This window comes from Cnephaeus nilssonii (assembly GCF_951640355.1).
Source record: "Cnephaeus nilssonii genome assembly, chromosome: 13".
NCBI lineage: Eukaryota > Metazoa > Chordata > Mammalia > Chiroptera > Vespertilionidae > Cnephaeus > Cnephaeus nilssonii.
Genome location: NC_137084.1, coordinates 3,956,579 through 3,980,653, shown reverse-complemented (window position 1 = coordinate 3,980,653; position 24,075 = coordinate 3,956,579). Strand labels below are relative to the sequence as shown.

The window sequence follows — 24,075 nt, the reverse complement described above, 5'->3', positions numbered from 1 at the left end:
CAGAGGACATGAGTACCCCACCCCCCCCCACACACACACATATTCTTCCCATGGGGTGAGCATCAGTAAACAAGTCCCCAGGAGGAGCTGTAGCTCCCAGCTGGGCCTCTGCAGCTCCCTGAACTCTGTCTCACCTTCCTGGCTTTTCTCTTGCAGTTTTGTGAAGAGCCCAAGCCTGGAGACCTGATTGAGATTTCCCGCATCGGCTCCTCGCACTGGGCCCTCTATGTGGGCGATGGTTATGTGATCCACCTGGCTCCCCCAGGTAAGGGGGTTGAAAGTGTAACTTTCCAGAGATTTGTTAACATGATGAGAACAATTCACAGCCAGATGCCAGCCTGGGAACCCGTGTTGGTTCTCCCTGGGCAGTGCTTGTGCACATGGTACATCCATGTCCCTTAGAGGCATCTCAGTGGTCCCTTGGGGTCCTGACTCAGCAGGGAAAGTGGTCGGTGGCCTCAGTGAAGACGGGCTTCGACCGAATCGGATGCTTTCTGGCTCCAGCCCTGTAGCTGGGCGAGCAGACAGCTTTCTCTAAACCAGCAGCGTCTCTGGGTGTCCACAGTCTCATAAAGGAGAAGGATCAATGACGGTGGATTGGTCAACTAGATGATGTCCATTCACATCATGGAGCACAATAGCAGCCACTGAGCATCACAGTGTTCATGAGCTTGAGAAAGTCGTCACAGCTCATTAAGTAAAAGAGTAAGATCCGTGAATCCTCCAATCACATTGGTGACGGGACAGACACCAGAGCTCAATAGTGTGATCCCCTGGCCCTTCCTCCCTGTCTGTGTCTCCTCTCTCCCTCCGTGGCCTCCCTGCAGTTGCTGATACCAGTGTGTCTGGTTCCAGGGGAGAACTCGGAGGCTGGCGCCCCCACCGGCTTAGGGGTGGTGAAAAGGCAGCTCCTCGTGGACGTGGTGGAAAACAGCTCCTATCAGGTCAACAACCACTTGGACCACCTGTACAAACCTCGGCCCATAAAGGAGATGCTCAGGTCTGCGGAGGAGGTGGTTGGTAAGGAGATGGAGGACAGTGATCTGAGGAAGAACTCTGAGCACTTTGTCACGGATCTGAGATATGGCAAGGCTCGTAGCCGGCAGGTAAAGCCCTCTCTGGGGGGCTTCCTCTACCTTGTGTAGGTCTGCAGGGGGTAGGGGTGAGAGGCCTATGCATCCACATGAAAAAATTACCCCGAATGATGAAATATTATTCTCTGGCTGGCAGTTAGTATGTTTGATAAGAAATCTTGAGACTATTCCTAATCCACTCAGCGGCATTGAACAGGTCACTTCCTCTCTGGCCTCAGTTTCCCCATGTGCAGAAGGAGGGTATGTTTGGGAGACCTCTGGGGCTCTGGCCAGGTCTATCCCTTTAGGATCCTTTGTCTCTAAGACCCACCCTAAAGGCAGCTCCTGATGCCCTGTGTGCTGTCAGGGAAAGTCTGGGCCAGCCCTGCACCATGACAGGTGTCCTAAGGCCCCAGAGAGCCCTCAGGCAAGAGATGCTCAGGTCTGTGGCCTATGTGAGAGCTCAAGAACGTGTTATGTAAGGTCTGGGCACAGCCTTACCCCTCTCGTCTTTCCCTCTTACCAACACACAGCTGCTTAAGAGACAGAAACATTATTCAATCCCGAGTGCTCCCTGCTCTTCCTGCTGAACCACAGCACCTCCAGGGCTCACAGCCCCTGTGACTGGGTGATGGGCAGCCTGGATGGAAGAGAATGAGGGGAGGAGGAGCAGGTTTGGGAGGGAAATTAAGGATTTGATGCTCATGAGGGGTGTTGAGGTGACCAGTTAGACATCCAGGAGGACCTGTTGAGTACCAGGTGGATCTGTGAGTCTGGAGTTCAGGCTGAGGTGGGGGTGGAGATAGAAGTTTCCAGGCTGCACTTGGGAACAGTACACAGAGCACAGTGATCCCTGAGGCCATGGTTTCCCATCGTCCCCCTCAGCTCTGCTACCACCTCCCTCTGCAGAGCTGGAGGCCAGGTAGAGCCCCGACCACAGAGCCATTCCCACTTTCACCCCCAGAGCTCTGGCCCGGGAGCCCAGGCAGAATCCCCCTCCCCTACTCACCCCCGTCAGGACCAAGTGTCCCCGCCATGGAGGCTCACACAGGCCCAGGAGTGGGTGGGGCAGAAGTCTGGGGGTTGTTCTGGAAAACGTGGGGTCACATAATCGTGAACTGGATGTCCCTGAATAAATTCATGGGGGAGAGATGAACAAAAAAGTGGATTCCAGAGAAGCTACCAGGCTTAATGACCATTGTAGGATATGGGCATGGAATGAGGTCACACACAAACAGAAAGATAAACTGAAAATTCTCAAATCAGGACGCTATTCTGTGCTGAGCAGGGACACTGAGGAGCAGGGAGGAGGTGAGCAAGGGAGGGAGTAAAGGGGACCAGGAAGGGACGGGGCAGAGAAGACCCAGAGCAGCCACTGCCAGCTGAGTGGTTCTGGGCTAGTCCCTCTACCTCTCTGATCCTCAGTTTCCCCAGCTGAGCACGTGGGTGCTGCTTCCTTCCCCTGGGCTTGGGAGGGTGGCAGTTATGGCAGAAATGTGCCAGCAGAGCCTGCTGTGTGACTGTGAGCCCTGTCCCCAGGGCAGGAAGCTGGGCAACAGCAGTAGGGCCTTCTCCAGTGCTCAGGTGCCCTTAGGATGCTGTCACCTGCTGTCTGTCAGTTCAGCATCTTCAAGGGCCCGTGAGCCGGGGCTGGGGAGGGCAGAGAGTGAGGTGGTGGGTGTTGGGCCCATGCAGAGCCAGGGCAAGCACATGATGGAGACATGAGGGTCAGTGTGTGAGAGCAGAGAAGCTCAGACTCACCTGGACAATGTTGTGGGGGATGGGCCTGGGCCCCATTCTCAGGGAAGGGTTTTACATACAGGCTATTGTGTTACCACCTCCAGACACATACACAATACACCTGCATATGCATGTCTGCATCCTAGTGTGTGTGCATGTGCACGGAAAACAAAACATATCCATGCTCAATACACTCAGACACACATGTTATGGACAAATCTTCACTGTCCCAATTCCAAGGTCATTTTTCCAAGCTTCAGTTACTCACAGGGAAACCACTTGAAGCTATAGCATGGTGAGGACCTCACAGGGTTCAAGAGTTGCCCCCCTAACACACACACACACACACACACACACACACACACACACACACACACACACACATTCTTCCCATGGAGTGAGCATCAGTAAGCAAATCCCCAGGAGGAGCTATAGCTCCCAACTGGGCCTCTGCAGTCCCTGAACTCTGTCTCACCTTCCTGGCTGTTCTCTTGCAGCTCTGTGAAGAGCCCAAGCCTGGTGACCTGATTGAGATTTCCCACATTGGCTCCTCGCACTGGGCCCTGTATGTGGGCGATGGTTATGTGATCCACCTGGCTCCCCCAGGTAAGGTTATTGAAAGTGTGTAACTTTCCAGAGATTTGTTAGCATAAGGAGAACAATTCAAAGCCAAATGCCACCCTGGAACACGCGTTGGTTTCTCCCTGAGCAGTGCTGGTGCTCACTGCACATCCGTGTCCCTTGGGGGCATCTCGGTGGCCCATCAGGTCCTGACTCAGCAAGGAGAGAGGTCCGTGGGCCCCAGGGAAGCTGGGCTATGCCCGCATTGATGCTCTCCAGCTCGGACCCATTAGCTGGGCGAGCAGACAGATTTCTCTAAACCAGAAGCGTGTCTGGGTGTCCCGGTCTCACGGAGGGACTGCCTCTCAGGCTGTGTCCTGTGCTCAGAGGATGTCACAGAACAGGCCGTCCTGAGAGGGTTTCCTGAACACCCTCCACGGAGCAGCTCTCCCAGGTCACATGTCACAGAGAGTCTCACACACGCACACGAGCACCTGGGCCCTGATGTAACGCAGGGAGAGCAGAAGCAGGATGACAGGCAGTCAGAGGAGAAGGCAGGGCCCACACGTGTTTACCGTCCAGGAAAGGAAGGTGCTGGGATGAGACCGCGGACTGGGAGGCACAGGGGCTGGTGCCCTGCAGAGCAATGGCACCCACACCTCGGACAGCAAGCGTGTGCGTTCTCGCTGCACAGACACCGTCTCATGATCACAAGACTCTCCTTGTAACTGACCAGGGTTCCATGCGCTGTCACCCACACTGACAGCGTTGAAAACTGTCAGCATGGATGGCAAATAGTAAGCGAAACCCCCTAATCCAGAGGACACTTAGGAGGCTTGGAACAGGGAGGTGAGTGTGAGGAGCGGGTCCTGCTTGTGTGTGAGGGTGCAGGCAGAGCTTCCTCAAGGGCGGGGCTAAGTGCAGCATCAGCCTCGAGACTCACACATAAAGGAGCCTGCTGGTTAGTGTGCTCCTCAGCTCCCTCCTCTTAGAGAGCAAACCGCGGGCTCCAGGCTCAATGGATTGGACGCCACCAGCTGGAAGCACTGTGTGGCCTCTCCATGTGGCCAGTGATGGGCCAGAAAAGGCCGATGATGCCTTAGGTTCCACTATCGGTTGTTGAATGGAGATGAGAGTTTTACCATGAAGTTCAAAAGGAGAATAAGTGAGGGAATGTACGAAATTTGGACAGCAGAGTCTGAAACCCAGTGGGACCAGAACAACTGTGATCTCTTTCTGAAACACACAAGTGCAAAGACGAACAAATACAATTTACTACCGTTGTTTATAATGGATAATGGATAAGCTACGGACCAGCCAATAGTAGGGACTTGGTCAACTAGATGATGTCCATTCATATAATGGAACACAGTGGCAGCCACTGACCATCACAACATTGATTGACATGAAAAGTATTCACAGCTCCTTAAGCAAAAGAGCAAAATGATGGAATCCTCCAATCTCATTGTTGAAGGGACAGACACCAGAGCTCAATAGTGTGATCCCCTGGCCCTTCCTCCCTGTCTTGTGTCTCCTCTCTCCCTCCCTGGCCTCCCTGCAGTTGCTGATACCAGTGTGTCTGATTCCAGGGGAGAACTCTGAGGTCTGGGCCCCCACCGGTTTAGGGGTGGTGAAAAGGGAGCTCCTCGTGGAAGTGGTGGAAAACAGCTCCTATGAAGTCAACAACCACTTGGACCACCTGTACAAACCTCGGCCCATAAAGGAGGTGCTCAGGTCTGCAGAGGAGGTGGTTGGTAAGGAGATGGAGGACAGTGTTCTGAGCAGCAACTGTGAGCGCTTGGTCACTGATCTGAGATATGGCAAGGCCCGCAGCCGCCGGGTAAGGCCCTTTCTAGGGTGCTCCCGCTACCTTCTGGATTTCTGCTTGGGGTCAGGGTAACAGGTCTGACTAGCCAGCAGAAAATTACTGAGTGATGCAAACATGAGCTCTTGGGATTCCACTGGCTGGGAGTTAGGTGTTGAGCGCAAAATTCAGGTTTGCTTCTAATCCTCTTGGGGTCTTTGGACAGTGCACTTCCTCTCTGGCCTCAGTTTCCCCATGTGCAGAAGGAGGGGATGTTTGGAGGACCTCTGGGGCTCTGGCCACCTCTATCCCTTTAGGATCCTTTGTCTCTAAGACCCACCCTAAGGGCAGCTCCTGATGCCCTGTGTGCTGTCAGGGAATGTGGGGGCCAGCCCTGCACCATGACAGGTGTCCTAATGCCCCAGAGAGCCCTCAGGCAAGAGATGCTCAGGTCTGTGGCCTATGTAAGGGTTCAAGAAGATTCTTATGAGAAGACGCTTTGCATCCCTTCCAGCTGAGTGTTCGTGGGCAAGTCTCCCTACCTCTCTGATCCTCATTCCTCATGTGAATAAATGGGTGCTCCCTTCTCCTCTAACCAACCCATTAATGTAAGATCTGGGAACAGCTATAACCCCTTCCTCCTTGCCCTTTAACCACCACAAGCTACTAAGGATGCAATCCCCAGTGGTCCCTGCTCTTCCTGCTGAACCACAGCACCTCTTGGGCTGGAGGCCCAGTGATTGGGTCATGGGCAAACCTAGAAAGAGGAGAATGAGGGGAAGAGAAGAAGGTTGGGGATCAGTGGGGTGTTTGAGGTGATCAGTTAGACTTATAGGTAGAAATTTTGAGTAGCAGTTAGACATGTGAGTCTGGGGTTCAAGGCTGAGTGGGGCTGGAGGTAGAGTTTCCAGGCTGCACTTGGGAACAGTACACAGAGCACAGTGATCCCTGAGGCCATGGTTTCCCATCATCCCCCTCAGCTCTGCCACCACCTCCCTCTGCAGAGCTGGAGCCCAGGTAGAGCCCCGACCACAGAGCCATTCCCACTCTCACCCCCAGAGCTCTGGCCCTGGGAGCCCAGGCAGGAAGCCCCCTCCCCTATCCAGCCCTATTCCCACAAAATGGCCCACCATGGAGGCTCACAAAGGCCTGGAGTGGGTGGGACAGAAGTCTGGGGGTTGGTCAGGAAACGTGGGGTCACATAATCAGGAACAGGATGGCCCTGAGTAAAGTCATGGGGGAAAGATGGTCAAAGAAGTGGATTCCAGAGAAGCTTCCAGGCTACGTGACCATTGTAGGATATGGGCATGGAATGAGGGCAAAGGGAAGCTGGCCCCTGGTCTCAGATTGGGCTCCTGGGGTGAGTGCTGCAGGAGGTTTGCTGAGGTCACACACAAACAGAAGATAAACTGAAAATTCTCAAATAAGGAAGCTGTGGTGCCCCCGAAAGGGACACTGAGGAACAGGGAGAAGTTCATAAGGCAGGGAGGGAGGGAAGGGGACCAGGAAAGGCCGGGGCAGAGAAGACCCAGAGCAGCCACTGTCAGCTGAGTGGTCCTGGGCAAGTCCCTCTGCCTCTCTGATCCTCAGTTTCCCCAGCTGAGCACGTGGGTGCTGTTCCTGGGCTTGGGAGGGTGGCAGTTATGGGGGGAAATGTGCTGGCAGAGTCTGCTGTGTGACTGTGAGCCCTGTCCCCAGGGCAGGAAGCTGGGCAACAACAGTAGGGCCTTCTCCAGTGCTCAGGTGCCCTTAGGATGCTGTCACCTGCTGTCTGTCAGTTCAGTATCTTCAAGGGCCCGTGTGCCAGGGCTGTGGAGGGCAGAGTGTGAGGTGGTGGGTGTTGGGCCCATGCACAACCAGGGCAAACACATGATGGAGACATGAGGATCAGTGTGTGAGAGCAGAGAAGCTCAGACTCACCTGGACAATGTTGTGGGCGATGGGCCTGGGCCCCAGCCTCAGGGAAGGGGTTTTACATACAGGCTGCGGTGTTAATACCTCCAGACACATACACAATACACCGGCATAAGCATGTCAGCATCCTAGTTGAGTGTATGTACATGAAATGCACAAAATATCCATGCACAATACACACAGATACATATGCATTACATACACAATCTGGACAAATCTTCACTATCCCAATGCTCAAGGACATTATTCCAGGCTTCCAGTTACTCACAGAGTAACCTCTAGAAGCTAAGCAGGATGAGGACCCCACAGAGGAAAAAAGTCTCTCCCCCCGCCCTCCCACAAACACATTCTACCCATGGTGTGAGCATCAGTAAGCAAATCCCCTGCCGAACACAACTCCCAGCTGGGCCTCTGCAGCTCCCTGAACTGTGTCTCACCTTCCTGGCTGTTCTCTTGCAGTTTCGTGAAGAGCCCAAGCCTGGAGACCTGATTGAGGTTTCCCACATGGGCTCCTCGCACTGGGCCCTGTATGTGGGCGATGGTTATGTGATCCACCTGGCTCCCCCAGGTAAGGGGCATAAAGTGTAACTTTCCATAGAATTGTTAACATGACGAGAACAATTCAAAGGCAAATGCCACGCTGGAACCCGCGTGGTTTCTCCCTGAAGCAGTGCTTGGGTTCCCCCTACATCCGTGTCCCTTGGGGTCATCTCAGTGGTTTCACAGCCCCTCACACAGCAGGGAAAGAGGTCCGTGAGCTTCATTGAAGTCGGGCTATGTCAGCATTAGGAGCTCTCCAGCTCCGGCCCTTTAGCTGGGCGAGTGGCTAGATTTCATTAAAATAGACTGGGTGTCCCGGTCTCATGAAGGAGAAGGGTCAATGACGGTGGGTTGGTCAACTAGATGATGTCCATTCACATCATGGAGCACAATAGCAGCCACTGAGCATCACAGTGTTCATGAGCTTGAGAAAGTCATCACAGCTCATTAAGTAAAAGAGTAAGGTCCGTGAATCCTCCGATCACATTGGTGACGGGACAGACACCAGAGCTCAATAGTGTGATCCCTGGCCCTTCCTCCCTGTCTTGTGTCTCCTCTCTCCCTCCCTGGCCTCCCTGCAGTTGCTGATACCAGTGTGTCTGATTCCAGGGGAGAACTCTGAGGCTGGCGCCCCCACCGGCTTAGGGGTGGTGAAAAGGCAGCTCCTTGTGGAAGTGGTGGAAAACAGCTCCTATCAGGTCAACAACCACTTGGACCACCTGTACAAACCTCGGCCCATAAAGAAGATGCTCAGGTCTGCGGAGGAGGTGGTTGGTAAGGAGATGGAGGACAGTGATCTGAGCAGGAACTGTGAGAGCTTTGTCACTGATCTGAGATATGGCAAGGCCCACAGCCGGCAGGTAAGGCCCTCTGTGTGGGGCTCCTTCTCCCTCCTAGACATCTGCTTGGGGGATAGGAAAGGAGAGGGCTTTGATTCAGAAGAAAAACTTACCAGGAATGATGCAAAATTATGCTCCCTGCCTCCTGCTGACTGGGCGTTAGGATGTCTGAGATCAAACCTCCGGTCAGTTCCTGATCCACTCAGGGTCTTTGAACAGGTCACTCCCTCTCTGGCCTCAGTTTCCCCATGTGCAGAAGGAGGGGATGTTTGGATGACCTCTGGGGTTCTGAGCTCCTCTATCCCTTTAGGATCCTTCGCCTCTAAGACCCACCCTAAAGGCAGCTCCTGATGCCCTGTGTGCTGTCAGGGAAAGTGTGGGCCAGCCCTGCACCATGACAGGTGTCCTAAGGCCCCAGAGAGCCCTCAGGCAAGAGATGCTCAGGTCTGTGGCCTATGTGAGAGCTCAAGAACATGTGATGTAAGGTATGGGCACTGCCTTACCGCTCTCCTCTTTCCCTCTTACCAACACACAGCGAGTTAAGAGGCAGAAGCAGGATTCAATCCCCAGTGGTCCCGGCTCTTTCTGCTGAACCACAGCACCTCCAGGGGGCACAGCCCATGTGACTGGGTGATGGGCAGCCTGGATGGAGGAGAATGAGGGGAGGAGGAGGTTTGGGAGGGAAATTAAGGAATTGATGCTCATGAGGGGTGTTGAGGTGACCAGTTAGACATCCAGGTGGACCTGTTGAGTAGCAGTTGGATTGTGAGTCTGGAGTTCAGGCTGAGGTGGGGGTGGAGATAGAAGTTTCTAGGCTGCACTTGGGAACAGTACACAGAGCACAGTGATCCCTGAGGCCATGGTTTCCCATCGTGTTTCCTCAGCTCTGCCACCACCTCCCTCTGCAGAGCTCGAGCCCAGGGAGAGGCCAGACCACAGAGCCACTCCCACTTTCAGCCCCAGAGCTCTGGCCCCAGGAGCCCAGGCAGGAAGCCTCCTCCCCTACTCACTCCCATCAGGACCACGTGGCCCCACCAAGGAGACTCACACAGGCCCTGGAGTGGGTGGGACAGAAGTCTGGGGGTTGGTCAGGAAAACATGGTTCACATAATCGGGAACAGGATGACCCTGAAAAATTCATGGTGGAGAGATGAACAAAGAAGTGGATTCCAGAGAAGCTTCCAGGCTAAGTGACCATTGTAGGATATGGGCATGGAATGAGGGCAAAGGGAAGCTGGCCCCTGGTCTCAGATTGGGCTCCTGGGGTGAGGGCTGCAGGAGGTTTGCAGAGGTCACATACAAACAGAAGATAAACTGAAAATTCTCAAATAAGGAACCTGTGGTGTCCTGGGCTGTGACACTGAGGAGCAGTGAGGAGGTGAGCAAGGCAGGGAGGGAAGAAAAGGGACCAGGAAGGGACGGGGCAGAGAAGATCCAGAGCAGCCACTGCCAGCTGAGTGTTCCAGGACAGGTTCCTTTACCTCTCTGATCCTCAGTTTCCCCAGCTGAGCACGTGGGTGCTGCTTCCTTCCCATGGGCTTGGGAGGGTGGCAGTTATGGGGGGAAATGTGCGGGCAGAGCCTGCTGTGTGACTGTGAGCCCTGTCCCCAGGGCAGGAAGCTGGACAACAACAATAGGGCCTTCTCCAGTGCTCAGGTGCCCTTAGGATGCTGTCACCTGCTGTCTGTCAGTTCAGCATCTTCAAGGGCCTGTGTGCCGGGGCTGGGAGGGCAGAGTGTGAGGCGGTGCCTGTTGGGGCCATGCACAGCCAGGGCAAACACATGATGGAGACATGAGGGTCAGTGTGTGAGAGCAGAGAAGCTCAGACTCACCTGGACAATGTTTTGGGAGATGGGCCTGAGCCCCAGCCTCAGGCAATGGGGTTTGCATACAGGCTGTGATGTTACCACCCTCCAGATACATACACAATACACCTGCATATGCATCTCTACATCCATGTGTGAGTGGATGTACATGCAACAGACAACATATCCATGCACAATACACACAGGCACACATGCATCACACACACATTCTGGACAAATCCTCCCTGCCAATGTACTGCTCATTCTTCCAGGCTTCCATTTACTCATAGGGCAACCTCTACAAGCTACAGCAGGCTGAGGACTTCACAGGGGACAAGAGTACCCCCCCATGCACACACACACACACACACACACACACACACACACACACACACACACATTCTTCCCATGGGGTGAGCATCAGTAAGCCAATCCCCAGGCAGAGCGCAACTCCTGGCCTGAGCCTCTGCAGCTCCCTGAACTCTGTCTCACCTTCCTGACTGTTCTCTTGCAGTTTCGTGAAGAGCCCAAACCTGGAGACCTGATTGAGATTTTCCGAATTGGCTATGAGCACTGGGCCCTGTATGTGGGCGATGGTTATGTGATCCACCTGGCTCCCCCAGGTAAGGGGGTTGAAAGTGTAACTTTCCAAAGATTTGTTAACATGACGAGAACAATTCAAAGCCAAATGCCACCCTGGAACCCACGTTGGTTTCTCCCTGAGCAGTGCGTGTGCTCACTGCACATCCGTGTCCCTTCGGGGCATCAAAGTGGTCCCTTGGGTCCTGACCCAGCAGGGACAGAGGTCCATGGGCCCCAGGGAAGCCGGGCTGCACCCACATTGGATGCTCTGCAGCTCGGGCCCGTTAGCTGGGCGAGCAGACAGATTTCTCTAAACCAGCCGGGTCTGGGTGTCCCAGTCTCACAGAGGGACTGCCTCTCAGGCTGTGTCCTGTGCTCAGAGGATGTCACAGAACAGGCCGTCCTGAGAGGGTTTCCTGAACACCCTCCACGGAGCAGCTCTCCCAGGTCACACGTCACAGAGAGTCTCACACACACGCACACGAGCACCTGGACCCTGATGTAACGCAGGGAGAGCAGAAGCAGGATGACAGGCAGTCAGAGGAGAAGGCAGGGCCCACACGTGTGTACCGTCCATGAAAGGAAGGTGCTGGGATGAGACCGCGGACTGGGAGGCACAGGGGCTGGTGCCCTGCAGAGCAATGGCACCCACACCTCGGACAGCAAGCGTGTGCGTTCTCGCTGCACAGACACCGTCTCATGATCACAAGACTCTCCTTGTAACTGACCAGGGTCCCATGCGCTGTCACCCACACTGACAGCATTGAAAACTGTCAGCATGGATGGCAAATAGTAAGCGAAACCCCATAATCCAGACGACACTTAGGAGGCTTGGAACAGGGAGGTGAGTGTGAGGAGCGGGTCCTGCTTGTGTGTGAGTGTGCAGGTAGAGCTTCTTCAAGGGCGGTGCTAAGTGCAGCATCAGCCTCGAGACTCACACATAAAGGAGCCTGCTGGTTAGCGTGCTCCTCAGCTCCCTCCTCTTAGAGAGCAAACCCCGGCTCCAGGCTCAATGGATTGGATGCCACCAGCTAGAAGCGCTGTGTGGCCTCTTCATGTGGCCAGAGCTGGGCCAGAAAAGGCCGATGATGCTCAGGGTCCAATATCGGTTCTAAAATGGAGATGAGAGTTTTACCATGAAATTCAAAAGGAGAATAAGTAAGGGAATGTATGAAATTAGAGGTCCAGTGCATGAATTGGTGCACAGTTGGGGTATGGTGGCCCCGCCCTGATGGGGGCCCATTTGCAGGGCCCGCCATGGGGACTAATGCTGGCAGCTATAGCTTTGCCCCAGCTGGATCTAATTATACTTTAAGGATGGCACAAAAAAACCCACAAGAGAACTGTTGTGCATTTCACGTGCCATGAGATGAGGTTGTTTATGTGTTCTTTCCCAAAGTGTATCAAGATGGATGATGGCCCTTGAATGATTTTTGCCTTCTTCCCAGGGCTCTGCCCTCAGTTTCCCAAGATGATCTTCATGTCTGTTTGTTTAAAAGTTTTTCTGGTTTTGAATGTGCCTACCCTTCTCTGTGGCTCCTGGCAGCCTGCGGGTCCTCTTGGCCGCCGCTTTTAAAGAGAGATTGAAAGCTCACCTAATCTGCAAGGCAGTGCAATTTCACAAACCCCCACCCAGCCTCTCTCCATTCCTCTGCAAAGGGCCGCCATCCCCTTAATGCTTAGGTTGTCCTTTTGGCTGATTTGGAAGGTTTCCTGGGGCTGTGGGCCATGGAGGGAGAATTTCACACCTTGACTGCAGTATCAGCAGAGCCCTCTGGGAGCTCTGGTCAGGGCCAGAAGGGACTGATGACTATTTTCCTGTGCTTCACTAAATGTACATGCACCCGGGAGCCAGGCAGTGATTTAGACGTGGGGGGAGTGGGGAGAGCGGGCGGGCGGAGCCAGGCAGGCAAGGGGCCATGGTCGTTCAGTCGTTCCGGTTGTTCTGCCATTCGGTTGCTGTATTTTATAATAGAGGATTATCACAGCAGAGTGTCTAAACACAGTGGGACTAAAACAACTGTGATCTCTTTCTGAAACACACAAGTGCAAAGATGAACAAATACAATTTACTACTGTTGTTTACAATGGATAAGCTATGGACCAGCCAATAGTAGGGACTTGGTCAACTAGATGATGTCCATTCATATAACGGAACACAGTGGCAGCCACTGACCATCACAACATTGATTAACATGAAAAGTATTCACAGCTCCTTAAGGAAAAGAGCAAAATGATGGAATCCTCCAATCACATTGGTGACGGGACAGACACCAGAGCTCAATAGTGTGATCCCTGGCCCTTCCTCCCTGTCTGTGTCTCCTCTCTCCCTCCCTGGCCTCCCTGCAGTTGCTGATACCAGTGTGTCTGATTCCAGGGGAGAACTTGGAGGCTGGCGCCCCCACCGGTTTAGGGGTGGTGAATAAGGAGCTCCTCGTGGACGTGGTGGGAAACTGCTCCTATCAGGTCAACAACTACTTGGACCACCTGTACAAACCATGGCCCATAAAGAAGATCATCGCATTTGGGAACTGGTTGGTTGGTAGGAAGACGGAATACCCTGTTCTGAGCAGGAACTGTGAGCGCTTTGTCACCGATCTGAGATATGGCAAGGACCCCAGCCAGCAGGTAAGGCCCTCTGTGGGGGGCTCCCTCTCCCTTCTGGGGGTCTGCTTGGAATGGAGGTGACAGGACTGTGCAGCCAGAAGAAAACCTTACCAGGAATGATACAAAATTATGCTCCCTGCCTCCTGCTGGCTGTGCGTTAGGATGTCTGAGAAGAAATCTCGGGTCCGTTCCTGATCCACTCAGTGTCCTTGGATAGGGTACTTTCTCTCCAGGCCTCAGTTTCCCCATGTGCAGAAGGAGGGGATGTTTGGGGGACCTCTGGGGCTCTGGACACCTCTATCACTTTAGGATCCTTCACCTCTAAGACCCACCCTAAAGTCAGCTCCTGATGCCCTGTGTGCTGTCAGGGAAAGTGTGGGCCAGCCCTGCACCATGACAGTTGTCCTAAGGCCCCAGAGAGTCCTGAGGAAAGAGATGCTCAAGGTCTGTGGCCTATGTGAGAGCTCAAGAACATGTAATGTAAGGTCTGGGCACAGCCTTACCGCTCTCCTCTTTCCCTCTTACCAACACACAGTGAGTTAAGAGGCAGAAGCAGGATTCAATCCCCAGCGGTCCCTGCTCTTTCTGCTGAACCACAGTACCTCCAGGGCTCACAACCCCTGTGACTGGGTGATGGGAAGCCTGGATGGAGGAGAATGAGAGGAGGAGGTTTGGGAGGGAAATTAAGGATTTGATGCTCAGGTGCGGTTGTTTTGAGGTGACCTGTTAGACATCCAGGTAGATCTGTTGAGGAGCAGTTGGATGTGTGAGTCGGGTTCAGGGCTGAGGTGGGGGTGGAGATAGAAGTTTCCAGGCTGCACCTGGGATGAGTACACAGAGCACAGTGATCCCTGAGGCCATGGTTTCCCATCGTCCCCCTCAGCTCTGCCACCACCTCCCTCTGCAGAGCTGGAGCCCAGGTAGAGCCCCGACCACAGAGCCATTCCCACTTTCACCCCCAGAGCTCTGGCTCCAGGAGCCCAGGCAGGAAGCCCCCTCCCCTGTCCACCCCCGTCAGGACCAAGTGGCCCCACCATGGAGGCTCACACAGGCCCTGGAGTGGGTGGGACAGAAGTCTGGGGGTTGGTCAGGAAAACGTGGGGTCACATAATCTGGAACAGGATGGCCCTGAATAAAGTCATGGGGGAAAGATGGTCAAAGAAGTGGATTCCAGAGAAGCTTCCAGGCTAAGTGACCATTGTAGGATATGGGCATGGAATGAGGGCAAAGGGAAGCTGGCCCCTGGTCTCAGATTGGGCTCCTGGGGTGAGCGCTGCAGGAGGTTTGCTGAGGTCACCCACAAACAGAAGATAAACTGAAAAATTCTCAAATCAGGAAGCTGCAGTGCCCTGGGCAGTGACAATGAGGAGCAGGGAGGAGGTGGGCAAAGTAGGGAGAGGGGGGAGGAAATGGGACCAGGAAGGGAGAGGGTAGTGAAGACCCAGTGCAGCCACTGCCAGCTGTGTGTCCCTGGGCAAGTCCCTCTACCTCTCTGATCCTCAGTTTCCCCAGCTGAGCAAGGGGTGCTGCTTCCTTCCTCTGGGCTTGGGAGGGTGGCAGTCATTGTGGGCAGTGTGCCAGGAGAGCCTGCTGCCTGAGTGTGTGAGCCCCACCTGCCGCCCTGACCAGTGCAGGAAGCTGGCCAGCCACATGGCCCCGTGGGAGGCTCGGGGCTGGTAGGTTGCTGTCACTTCCTGTCTGTCTGGTCGGCATCTCCAAGGGTGGTGTCTCCGGGCTGGAGGAGGCCTGTGTTGCGGCCAAGCACAGCCAGGGCCAGAGGCGTGATGGAGACAGGAGGGCAGTGAGTGATGGCCGAGACGTTCAGACTCACCTGCCCCAGGTTGTTGGGGATGGGCCTGTGGCCCCCGCCTCAGGGAAGGGGTTCCACATGCAGCCTGTCATGTTATTACTGTCAGGACACATGTGCATCCCACCTACATATACATGCCTGCATGCACTGTGTGTGTGCATGTACACACAACACACATACACACACACACACACACACACACACACACACACACACACACACACACACACACCCTATGTCCCCCAGACCGTGCTCCTTCTCCATTCCAGACATTCGTTCTCCTGGGTTCTAGCTCCCTGTCCCCCCGCAGAGGGGACTGTCGGAAAGAGGAAAGACAAGGGATTCCCAGGGTGACAGGTGATGAACAGCAGCCTGGGGCCCCAGGCCGCGCTACAGCTCCCGCCAGGGTCTCTGCTGTTGCCCAGCAGCCTGTCTACCATCTCTGGTTTTCCCCCTGCAGCATGTTGAAGAGCCCAGGCCTGGAGACATGATTGAGATCTCTCACCGGCTCTACTGTCACTGGGCGCTCTATGTGGGCGAGGGTTATGTGATCCATCTGACTCCTCGAGGTAAGGCCTGTTGACAGCAGGATTCACCAGGGATTTGTTAATAAGATAATGAGAGCCGCTGCAATGAAAGCCCAGCACGGGAGCCTGAGTTGGGAGACACGTTCTCCCTGCGCAGAGCTCGTGCAGGGCGGAGTCCAAGCCCAGCCCCTGTGCCCACAGGGTCCGAGCAGGCCTGGCAGCGCAGCGGAGGCTCCCTGGCGCCACCATGCCACTGGGCTGCTTCCGCACCTGGCCCGGCAGGCAGGGCTGGCTCCCTCTGTACCTGGGGCGCCGATGATGGGATTTAACGCAGCCAAGTTCATCGGGAGCTCACGGTCCGGGTCTTCCATACAAAGGGCCCTCCGTGTTTGGTTTTCGAAAGTGTGTGACGTCACACACTCCGTGTCTTAGTGTCGGTAACATATCTGCTTAGCAGAAGCAGCTTTCCACGGGCCCACCCAAAGGGAAAATTCTCATGAAAATGCGTAGCAAGCACCTGGGAATAGTTCATCGGCCTCATAACTGTGGCAGAAGCAGGACGATGACAAGCCGGTTAACCGGAGAACGCACGGAACTGGTGCATGGTCCGTGAGGAACACCACGGTGGCTGGACTAAGCCTGCTGCGTTCGATGCAGACTGGCTCGTGCCCCGCAGAGCAATGGCGACGTAACCTCTGATGCTCTGTCTTCGTCAGGGGAAAATACTTGTCATCCATGTGGGAATGTGACTTTTGCATCTTATGTGTTTCCCGCAAGTCATCATTTGTCCTGCCGGTGTTGGAGGAACGCAGGGGTTTAGTATAAAAAGTGAATCAAGAGAAAACCAAGATAGCGGCATAAGGTAAACATCTAACTGTTGCCTACCACAACAATTTTGAAACTACAACTGGAAAACTGAGCGCACACCGTCCAGAACCACCGGAAAGCTGGCAGAGTGGAAAACCTACAACTAGAGAAAAACAGAGAGGGGGACGCTGAGCCTCAGGAGCTGTGGAGGTGCGGAGATTCGTGAGCGCGGAAAGGGCGGGCGGCTGAATACGCGGCAGGCTTGCTCGCAGCACGCGGAGAGGGAGGGCAGCAGACGCGTGGCTAGCTTTCTCGTTTGGGAGAAAAACAAAACCTCCCGACTGCACTGAAATCCAGCTGCGGTCGGGGAGAAACTGGTCTGTTTGGCAGCGGGAGAGGCTCGAAAGCTGCCTTCTCTCAGAGGCGCACAGCCATTAATTCGGGCATGGAGAAACCGCCCCTCTTAGGGCGGATCTTAGGGCGGAGCCGACGGGAAACCAAAGCTTGTCTGCGCCACCCTGAGACTCCGCCCCATCCAAGCTGAGCACAGAAGCTCTCCCAGCGGAGACACTGCTGATCCTCACAGCCAACTGGCTTGGAGATCAACTCCCGCCAGTGATACCAACAATCCCAACCACTCAGAACTCCAGTTTCTGGGGACACGAGGGGGACCCAGACGCCTACAGGACTCTCAGCCATCGGTCGGAACGTGAGAGTGACTTTTCTGTCAGTGTGGACGACACCAGATTTCAACCACTCTCATAAGGGACACATTCAAGAGGCAGACTCAGTGAGCACCAAAGCCCTACTGTGTCTCCAGCACAGCAATTCTTCCGTTATAGACACAGCAGGCCCTCACAACCAATTGGACCAGAGGTCAATTCCTCCCAGTGTACCAACAGCAATCAGGGCTTTTAACTACACCAAGACTTTCCACTCAGCCCACAAAGGGGAGTACCAAGAGCAACCACCTAGGGTGATTGGGGAAGCTGAGCTACCAGCCCCTATAGGTCACCGACCACACAAAGCCACTCCATCAACACAGGGAGGCAGCCAAAATGTGGAGACATCGAAGTATGTCACAAGTAGGAGAGATAGATGAAAGCAAACTAATGGACGACAGTGTTCAGAACCATATTTATAAGGTTACTCAAGAATCTTCTAAAAACCGCTGAGAAACTTGAAGAGACCTTCAAGGACCTAAATGAGAATACCAAAAAAAATAGAAAAGGACCAGTCAGAAATTATGCATACACTGTCTGAAATAAAGAATATACAGAGTAGACCACCGCACCCGAAGAGTCAAACCAAAGATCTGGAATATGAGAAATAAAAAAACACCCAACCAGAGAGGCAGAAAGAAAGAAGAATCCAAAAGTGTGAGGATAGCATAAGGAGCCTCCGGGATGGCTTTAAGCGTACCAATATCCGAATTTTTGGGGTGCCAGAAGAGAGAGAGCAAGATACTGAAAACCTATTTGAAGAAATAATGAACGAAAACTTCCCCCACCTGGTGAAAGAAATAGACTTACAAGTTCAGGAAGCGCACAGAACCCCAAACAAGAGGAATCCAAAGAGGACCACACCAAGACACATCATAATTAAAATGCCAAGGGCAAAAGACAAAGAGAGAATCTTACAAGCAGCAAGAGAAAAACAGTTAGTTACCTACAAGGGAACACCCATACGATTGTCAGCTGATTTCTCAACAGAAACTATGCAGGCCAGACAGGAATGGCAAGAAATATTCAAAGTGATGAATAGCAAGAACCTACAGCCAAGACTACTCTATCCAGCAAAGTTATCATTCAGAATTGAAGGGCAGATAAAGAGCTTCACAGATAAGAAAAAGCTAAAGGAGTTCATCACCACCAAACCAGTATTATATGAAATGCTGAAAGGTATTCTTTAAAAAGAGGAAAAAGAAGAAAAAAGTAAAGATAAAAAGTATGAACAACAAATACATATCTATCAACAAGTGATTCTAAAAATCAAGTGAATTAAAAATCTGAGGAACAGAATAAACTGGTGAACATAATAGAATCAGAGGCATAGAATGGGAGTGGATTGATAATTCTCAGGGGGAAAGGGGTGTCTGTGTGGGGGGTATGGGAAGAGACTGGTCAAAATTCATACACCTATGGATAAGGACAGCGGGGGGGAGGGAACCGGGTGATGGGGAGATATGGGGGAAAAAAAGGAGAAACAATTGTAATAATCTGAACAATAAAGATTTATTTTTTTTAAAAAAGTGAATCAAGCTCATTTTACCCAGATGACACTTAGGGGCCTTGTAGGGGAGAGCATGACTGCGGGGACGTGTGGTCCTTTTTGTGTATGATCTCCCAGGGGGGGGGGGGGGGGCGGGTTTTGTTAAGAGGATGGGTTCCAAGTGCAGCCTTCCTCCTGGAGATTGGAAGCAGATAGGAGGGTGTTAATTAGGTGCTCATAGCTCCTCTTCCTCTTAGAAAACACACCCAGGCCTCCCTAGGAGAATGGAATTGGGCCCCACCAGTGTGGCTCAGTGGTTGAGCATCAATCGACCCATGAGCCAGGAGGTCATGGTTCGATTCCCCGTCAGGTCTCATGCCTGGGTTGCGGGCTTGATCCCAGATAGGGGGCGCGCAGGAAGCAGCCAATTGATGATTCTCTCACCATTGATGTTTCTAACTCCCTCTCCCTCTTCCTCCCGCTCTGAAATCAATAAAGACATATTTTTTTTTAAAAGAACGGACTTGGGAGTCCATCAGCTGAGAGCTGTTCTGTGGCCTCTCCCCGTGCCCGGCGCTGTGCCAGGCCATGGGACAGGGGACACGGGTGTGCAGACTCCCTCGGCCTCAGCTCTGGGCGGGGAAGGAGCCTGGCCCTCCGAGCTTGAGAGAGGAAGTGTCACATGGTGGTTCTAGGAGCTTTCGCAGCACCGACCTGACTGTTAATGTCCCTCTGGGCCCAATATCGGTTGCAAAATGGAGATGATAATATTTTCCTTGAAGGGTACAACGAGAATTGAGTTAGACAATATATGAAAATAGATCTGATTCTAAGCACAGCCGGGTATAAAGATGCACAGGTAGATGAGTATATTCCTAACAGAACTGCTTCTCATGGCTCAGCTTTCCATCAACCCAAATGCTCAGGAAAAGGGCACGGGTCACATTCACACAACACTATGACATTGACAACCCTGGCATTTACGACATGTGAAAATAATTCAGGACACCTTGCTCAGGAAAAGAACAGAATATGTGACTCTTCGCATCCTTCCTGGGAAAGCTACCACCCCGATCCCCTCAACTGGTGGGTTTGTGCCTTTTGTCCCCTCCTCCTGTCTCCCTGTCTCACCTGCCTGTGGCTCTCTCTGTGGTTCCAGGGCAGTGGCGCAGTACTGACTTCTCCAGCATGTCTATGTTCCTGAGTGGCAGGGCTGAGGTCACAAAAGAGCCTCTGCTGAAGGCGGCTTCCGGCTGTCCCTACAAGGTCAACAACCACTTGGATCATAAGTACAGGCCCCGGCCTGAGCATGAGATCATCACTTCCGCCAAGGAGATGATTGGTAACCAGAAGACTTACTTAGTTTTTCTGGAAAACAGCCAGCGTTTTGTCGCTGACCTGAGATATGGCTTGTCCCGCCGGGAGTTGGTAAGGCCCCTCATGGGGTGACCCTTTACTCTCTGGGGTTCTTCCTAGAGTGGGAAAATGGGTGGGATTTGGGGGAACCCCAAGTGAAGGCTGCATGGTATTTGTTATATTAATATACAGCATTAATTCTCACCGTAATGCTGCATATTGGTTATCACAGTAATGCTACAGTATTAATTCTCACAGTCATGCTAGAGTATTGGTTCTCACAGTAATGCTAGAGTATTGGTTCTCACAGTAATGCTGCAGTATTGGTTCTCTCAGTAATGCTGCAGTATTGGTTCTCACAGTAATGCTAGAGTATTGGTTCTCACAGTAATGCTGCAGTATTGGTTCTCACAGTAATGCTGCACATTGGTTCTCACAGTAATGCTGCAGTATTGGTTCTCACAGTAATGCTGCAGTATTGGTTCTCACAGTAATGCTGCAGTATTGGTTCTCACAGTAATGCTGCAGTATTGGTTCTCACAGTAATGCTGCAGTATTGGTTCTCTCAGTAATGCTGCAGTATTGGTTCTCACAGTAATGCTGCACATTGGTTCTCACAGGAATGCTGCAGTATTGGTTCTCACAGGAATGCTGCAGTATTGGTTCTCACAGTAATGCTGCAGTATTGGTTCTCTCAGTAATGCTGCAGTATTGGTTCTCACAGTAATGCTGCAGTATTGGTTCTCTCAGTAATGCTGCAGTATTGGTTCTCACAGTAATGCTGCACATTGGTTCTCACAGGAATGCTGCAGTATTGGTTCTCACAGTAATGCTGCAGTATTGGTTCTCTCAGTAATGCTGCAGTATTGTTTCTCTCAGTAATGCTGCAGTATTGGTTCTCACAGTAATGCTGCAGTATTAGTTCTCACAGTAATGCTGCACATTGGTTCTCACAGTAATGCTGCAGTATTGGTTCTCTCAGTAATGCTGCAGTATTGGTTCTCACAGTAATGCTGCAGTATTAGTTCTCACAGTAATGCTGCACATTGGTTCTCTCAGTAATGCTGCGATATTGGTTCTCTCAGTAATGCTGCAGTATTGGTTCTCACAGTAATGCTAGAGTATTGGTTCTCTCAGTAATGCTGCAGTATTGTTTCTCTCAGTAATGCTGCAGTATTGGTTCTCACAGTAATGCTGCAGTATTAGTTCTCACAGTAATGCTGCACATTGGTTCTCACAGCAATGCTGCACATTGGTTCTCACAGTACTGCTAGAGTGCCCAGCATGTGAGAGCTCTTAGCTCACTAAGTCGGGACCATAAGCCCTGGCACACAGAGTTCAGGCAACTCCTCCAACGTGTCCGACATGAGGTGAGGATGAGCCGGGTGCATCTGTCCCTGAAGAGCACCTTCCAGTCCGGAAGCACATTCCAAGGACCCTCATCCCAGGACAGTGGCTGTGGGCACCCAGTGCTCTGAGGTCACCGACAGCCAGTCCGGTCTCAACGGCGGCTGCCCAGCTGGGAGACCTTCGTCAAGGCCCTTCACCCAAATGTGTCCGCCCAGACATCTGGCCTCGTCCTAAAGGAAGAGGTGCTGGGCAGGCTGGTCCTCATGTCCTGCTCTTAGCATCCCCCAGGAGATCCCAAACCAGAGGCGCTGGCAGAGAGGCACGGAAAGTTGTATCAAAAGCCATCTGGGCACAGAGAGGAGGGGCAGCTGGTCCAGCCTGAGGCAGGGAGGTGCCAGAGGAGAGACTGTCTGCTGGGAGGAGAGCGTGTTCACACGGGGAGGGCACGGAGGGTGTAGGAGGTAGAGAGAACATGGCGTCAAAGCAGCAGGAGAGAGAGAGCGTGAGGTGGGGAACACATGTAACTCAGGAGGAGCAGAACAAAGGAAGGCGAAGAGGGATGAGGGTGAGAGAGACGAGGGTGAGGGTGAGAGGGATGAAGGTGAGGGTGAGAGGGACGAGGGTGAGAGGGATGAGGGTGAGAGGGAGGAGGGTGAGAGGGAGGAGGGTGAAGAGGGAGGAAGGTGAAGAGGGGCGTGGGTGAAGAGGGACAATGTTGAAGAGGGATGAGGGTGAAGAGCTGGACCATGAGCTGCCTAAAGGGTGCGGACAGCATTCTGAGGGTCCAGGTAGGTCTTTGCCAGATGTTCCCCTTGAAGGTCCCACTGGACAACACCGGTGGGAAAGGAGTGGGTGGAATGGGACCTGTATTGGAGGGAGGGGATGGAGGAAGATGGCATTGAAGGCACTTGGTACTTGGACGTGGGGCTGAGGGAGAAGGAGAGTGAAGGAAGACTAGGCCTCTGATTGATCAAGCTGGGCTGAATGACGCCAGAAGGAAGGGGACAGGAAGAGCAGAAGGACAGAGAGCAGGCTTCATTCCATGGGGACTGGATGCCCTGTGCGGGGGACACTCGTTCCCTGGGAAGGGCGTGTGAACGTGGAGAACAGCAGCCTCCATTGGGTGACGGGCGTGGGAGTGGGAAGCGCAAACTGCTGTCTGGCTGAGCGATCTTGGGTAAGTCCCTCAACCTCACCAGTCCCCGTGCCCACACCCGGGAGTGGGGACGCGCTGCGCCCCTTAGACTGAGGTGCTATTGGCTGAGTGGGTGCGTGTGATGGAAATGTCCCACTGGCAGCTGCGTGGCTGCCACCTGGGCGGATGCCTGGCCCAGCTGCCCACTGTGTGGCCCAAGGAGCCTTCAGTTTGTGTCTCACATGAGTGAGTGCCCAGAGGTTGGGGCTGAATCTGAGGAGGCGGCTACTCAGCACCTCTGAGGACACCCTGCTTTTGCACCTGCCGTCTTTACAGACTTGTTGAAGTTCAGTAAAGACAACAGGTCAGGAGTCGATTGCAGAGGAGAAGACAGCTTGTGACGCCCAGTTCCTAAGAGGCGGGGGCATGGCCTGCCACTCAGGGCCACGCGAGGGAGCACTGGGTTGGGGAGGAGGCCGAGAAAGTGGGGAGAAGGTGGGCAAGAGCCTTGCCTGTGGTTTCCGTGGGAGGAGTGACTGAGGCGGGCGAGCAGGCTGAGGACTGGCTGGGAGAACAATGTCTGCAGGCTCTGGGGGAGGCGCTGTCTCTAGTTGGCTTGGACCTGGACCTGGGCCATTGGGGGAGGTGGACAGTGGCCGCAGTGAGCTCGGGTTGGGTCGTTGGCAGGGAAAGCCCGGTGAGGGGGGGGTGAGCTGTGTGCAGGAACGGGCGGCCTGGGAGGGCAGTCTCTCAGCTGCAGTCAGGCTCCGGAGGGGAAGTGTCAGCAGAAGAGGAAAGCCAGGCCAATGCCCAGCAAAGGGGCAGGAGCCATGGGGCGGGACAGCTGTGCGGGGCCCTGAGAGGAGAGGCTTCGGCCTGACCTTGTCCGGCTTCCTGTCCCTCCTGACCCCAGCGGGGCTTCTCTGAGTGACAGCAAAGCTGGTGACCCCAGCAGTCCCGGAGGCTCCTCTCCCGGGTTACTACTAGGTGTGTGGCAGGGAGCAGCCTGCAGGTCTCCAGCCCGGCCTCTGCTGCTGCCTACCCTCTCTCTACACTCTCTCTGCTTTTCTCTTGTAGTCAAGTGAAGACCCAATGCCTGGAGACCTGATTGAAATCGGTCAAGGTGTTCATAAGCACTGGGCACTCTATGTGGGAGACGGCTTTGTGATTCATGCGACAACTTCAGGTAAAGGTAAAATACTTGTTTAATCACCAGCTTTATGTTGAAAAGAGGGAATGAAAGAGAACTCATTGCTATGCTAATAGCATCTGTTTCCTTTTGAACTATGACATGTCAGATCTTTACACTAAGGAATGGAATGGGGACTCCATCATTTGACAATTCTGTTGTGACTCTTTCTTAAGTGTCCAGAACTAAGCCAGGTGATAGGATATAAGAACACGATGAGAAGTT

The 24,075-nt window shown here is 53.4% G+C and overlaps 1 protein-coding gene across 2 annotated transcripts in view; it reads left to right on the top strand.

Moving 5' to 3' along the window:
* Positions 1 to 24,075, top strand: part of LOC307109906 (uncharacterized protein) — a 29,509-nt gene that overhangs the window by 2,201 nt on the left and 3,233 nt on the right. The window contains exons 2-12 of one of the 2 annotated variants that reach the window (XM_079788869.1): positions 157 to 265; positions 856 to 1,106; positions 3,311 to 3,419; positions 4,964 to 5,214; positions 7,552 to 7,660; positions 8,242 to 8,492; positions 10,791 to 10,899; positions 13,236 to 13,486; positions 15,736 to 15,844; positions 19,980 to 20,248; positions 23,739 to 23,847. In XM_079788869.1, coding sequence (XP_079644995.1) covers positions 157 to 265; positions 856 to 1,106; positions 3,311 to 3,419; positions 4,964 to 5,214; positions 7,552 to 7,660; positions 8,242 to 8,492; positions 10,791 to 10,899; positions 13,236 to 13,486; positions 15,736 to 15,844; positions 19,980 to 20,248; positions 23,739 to 23,847 — 1,927 coding nt within the window. Of the gene's footprint in view, positions 1 to 156; positions 266 to 855; positions 1,107 to 3,310; positions 3,420 to 4,963; positions 5,215 to 7,551; positions 7,661 to 8,241; positions 8,493 to 10,790; positions 10,900 to 13,235; positions 13,487 to 15,735; positions 15,845 to 19,979; positions 20,249 to 23,738; positions 23,854 to 24,075 lie in introns of both variants that reach the window. The other variant, XM_079788868.1, reaches the window with a different exon arrangement.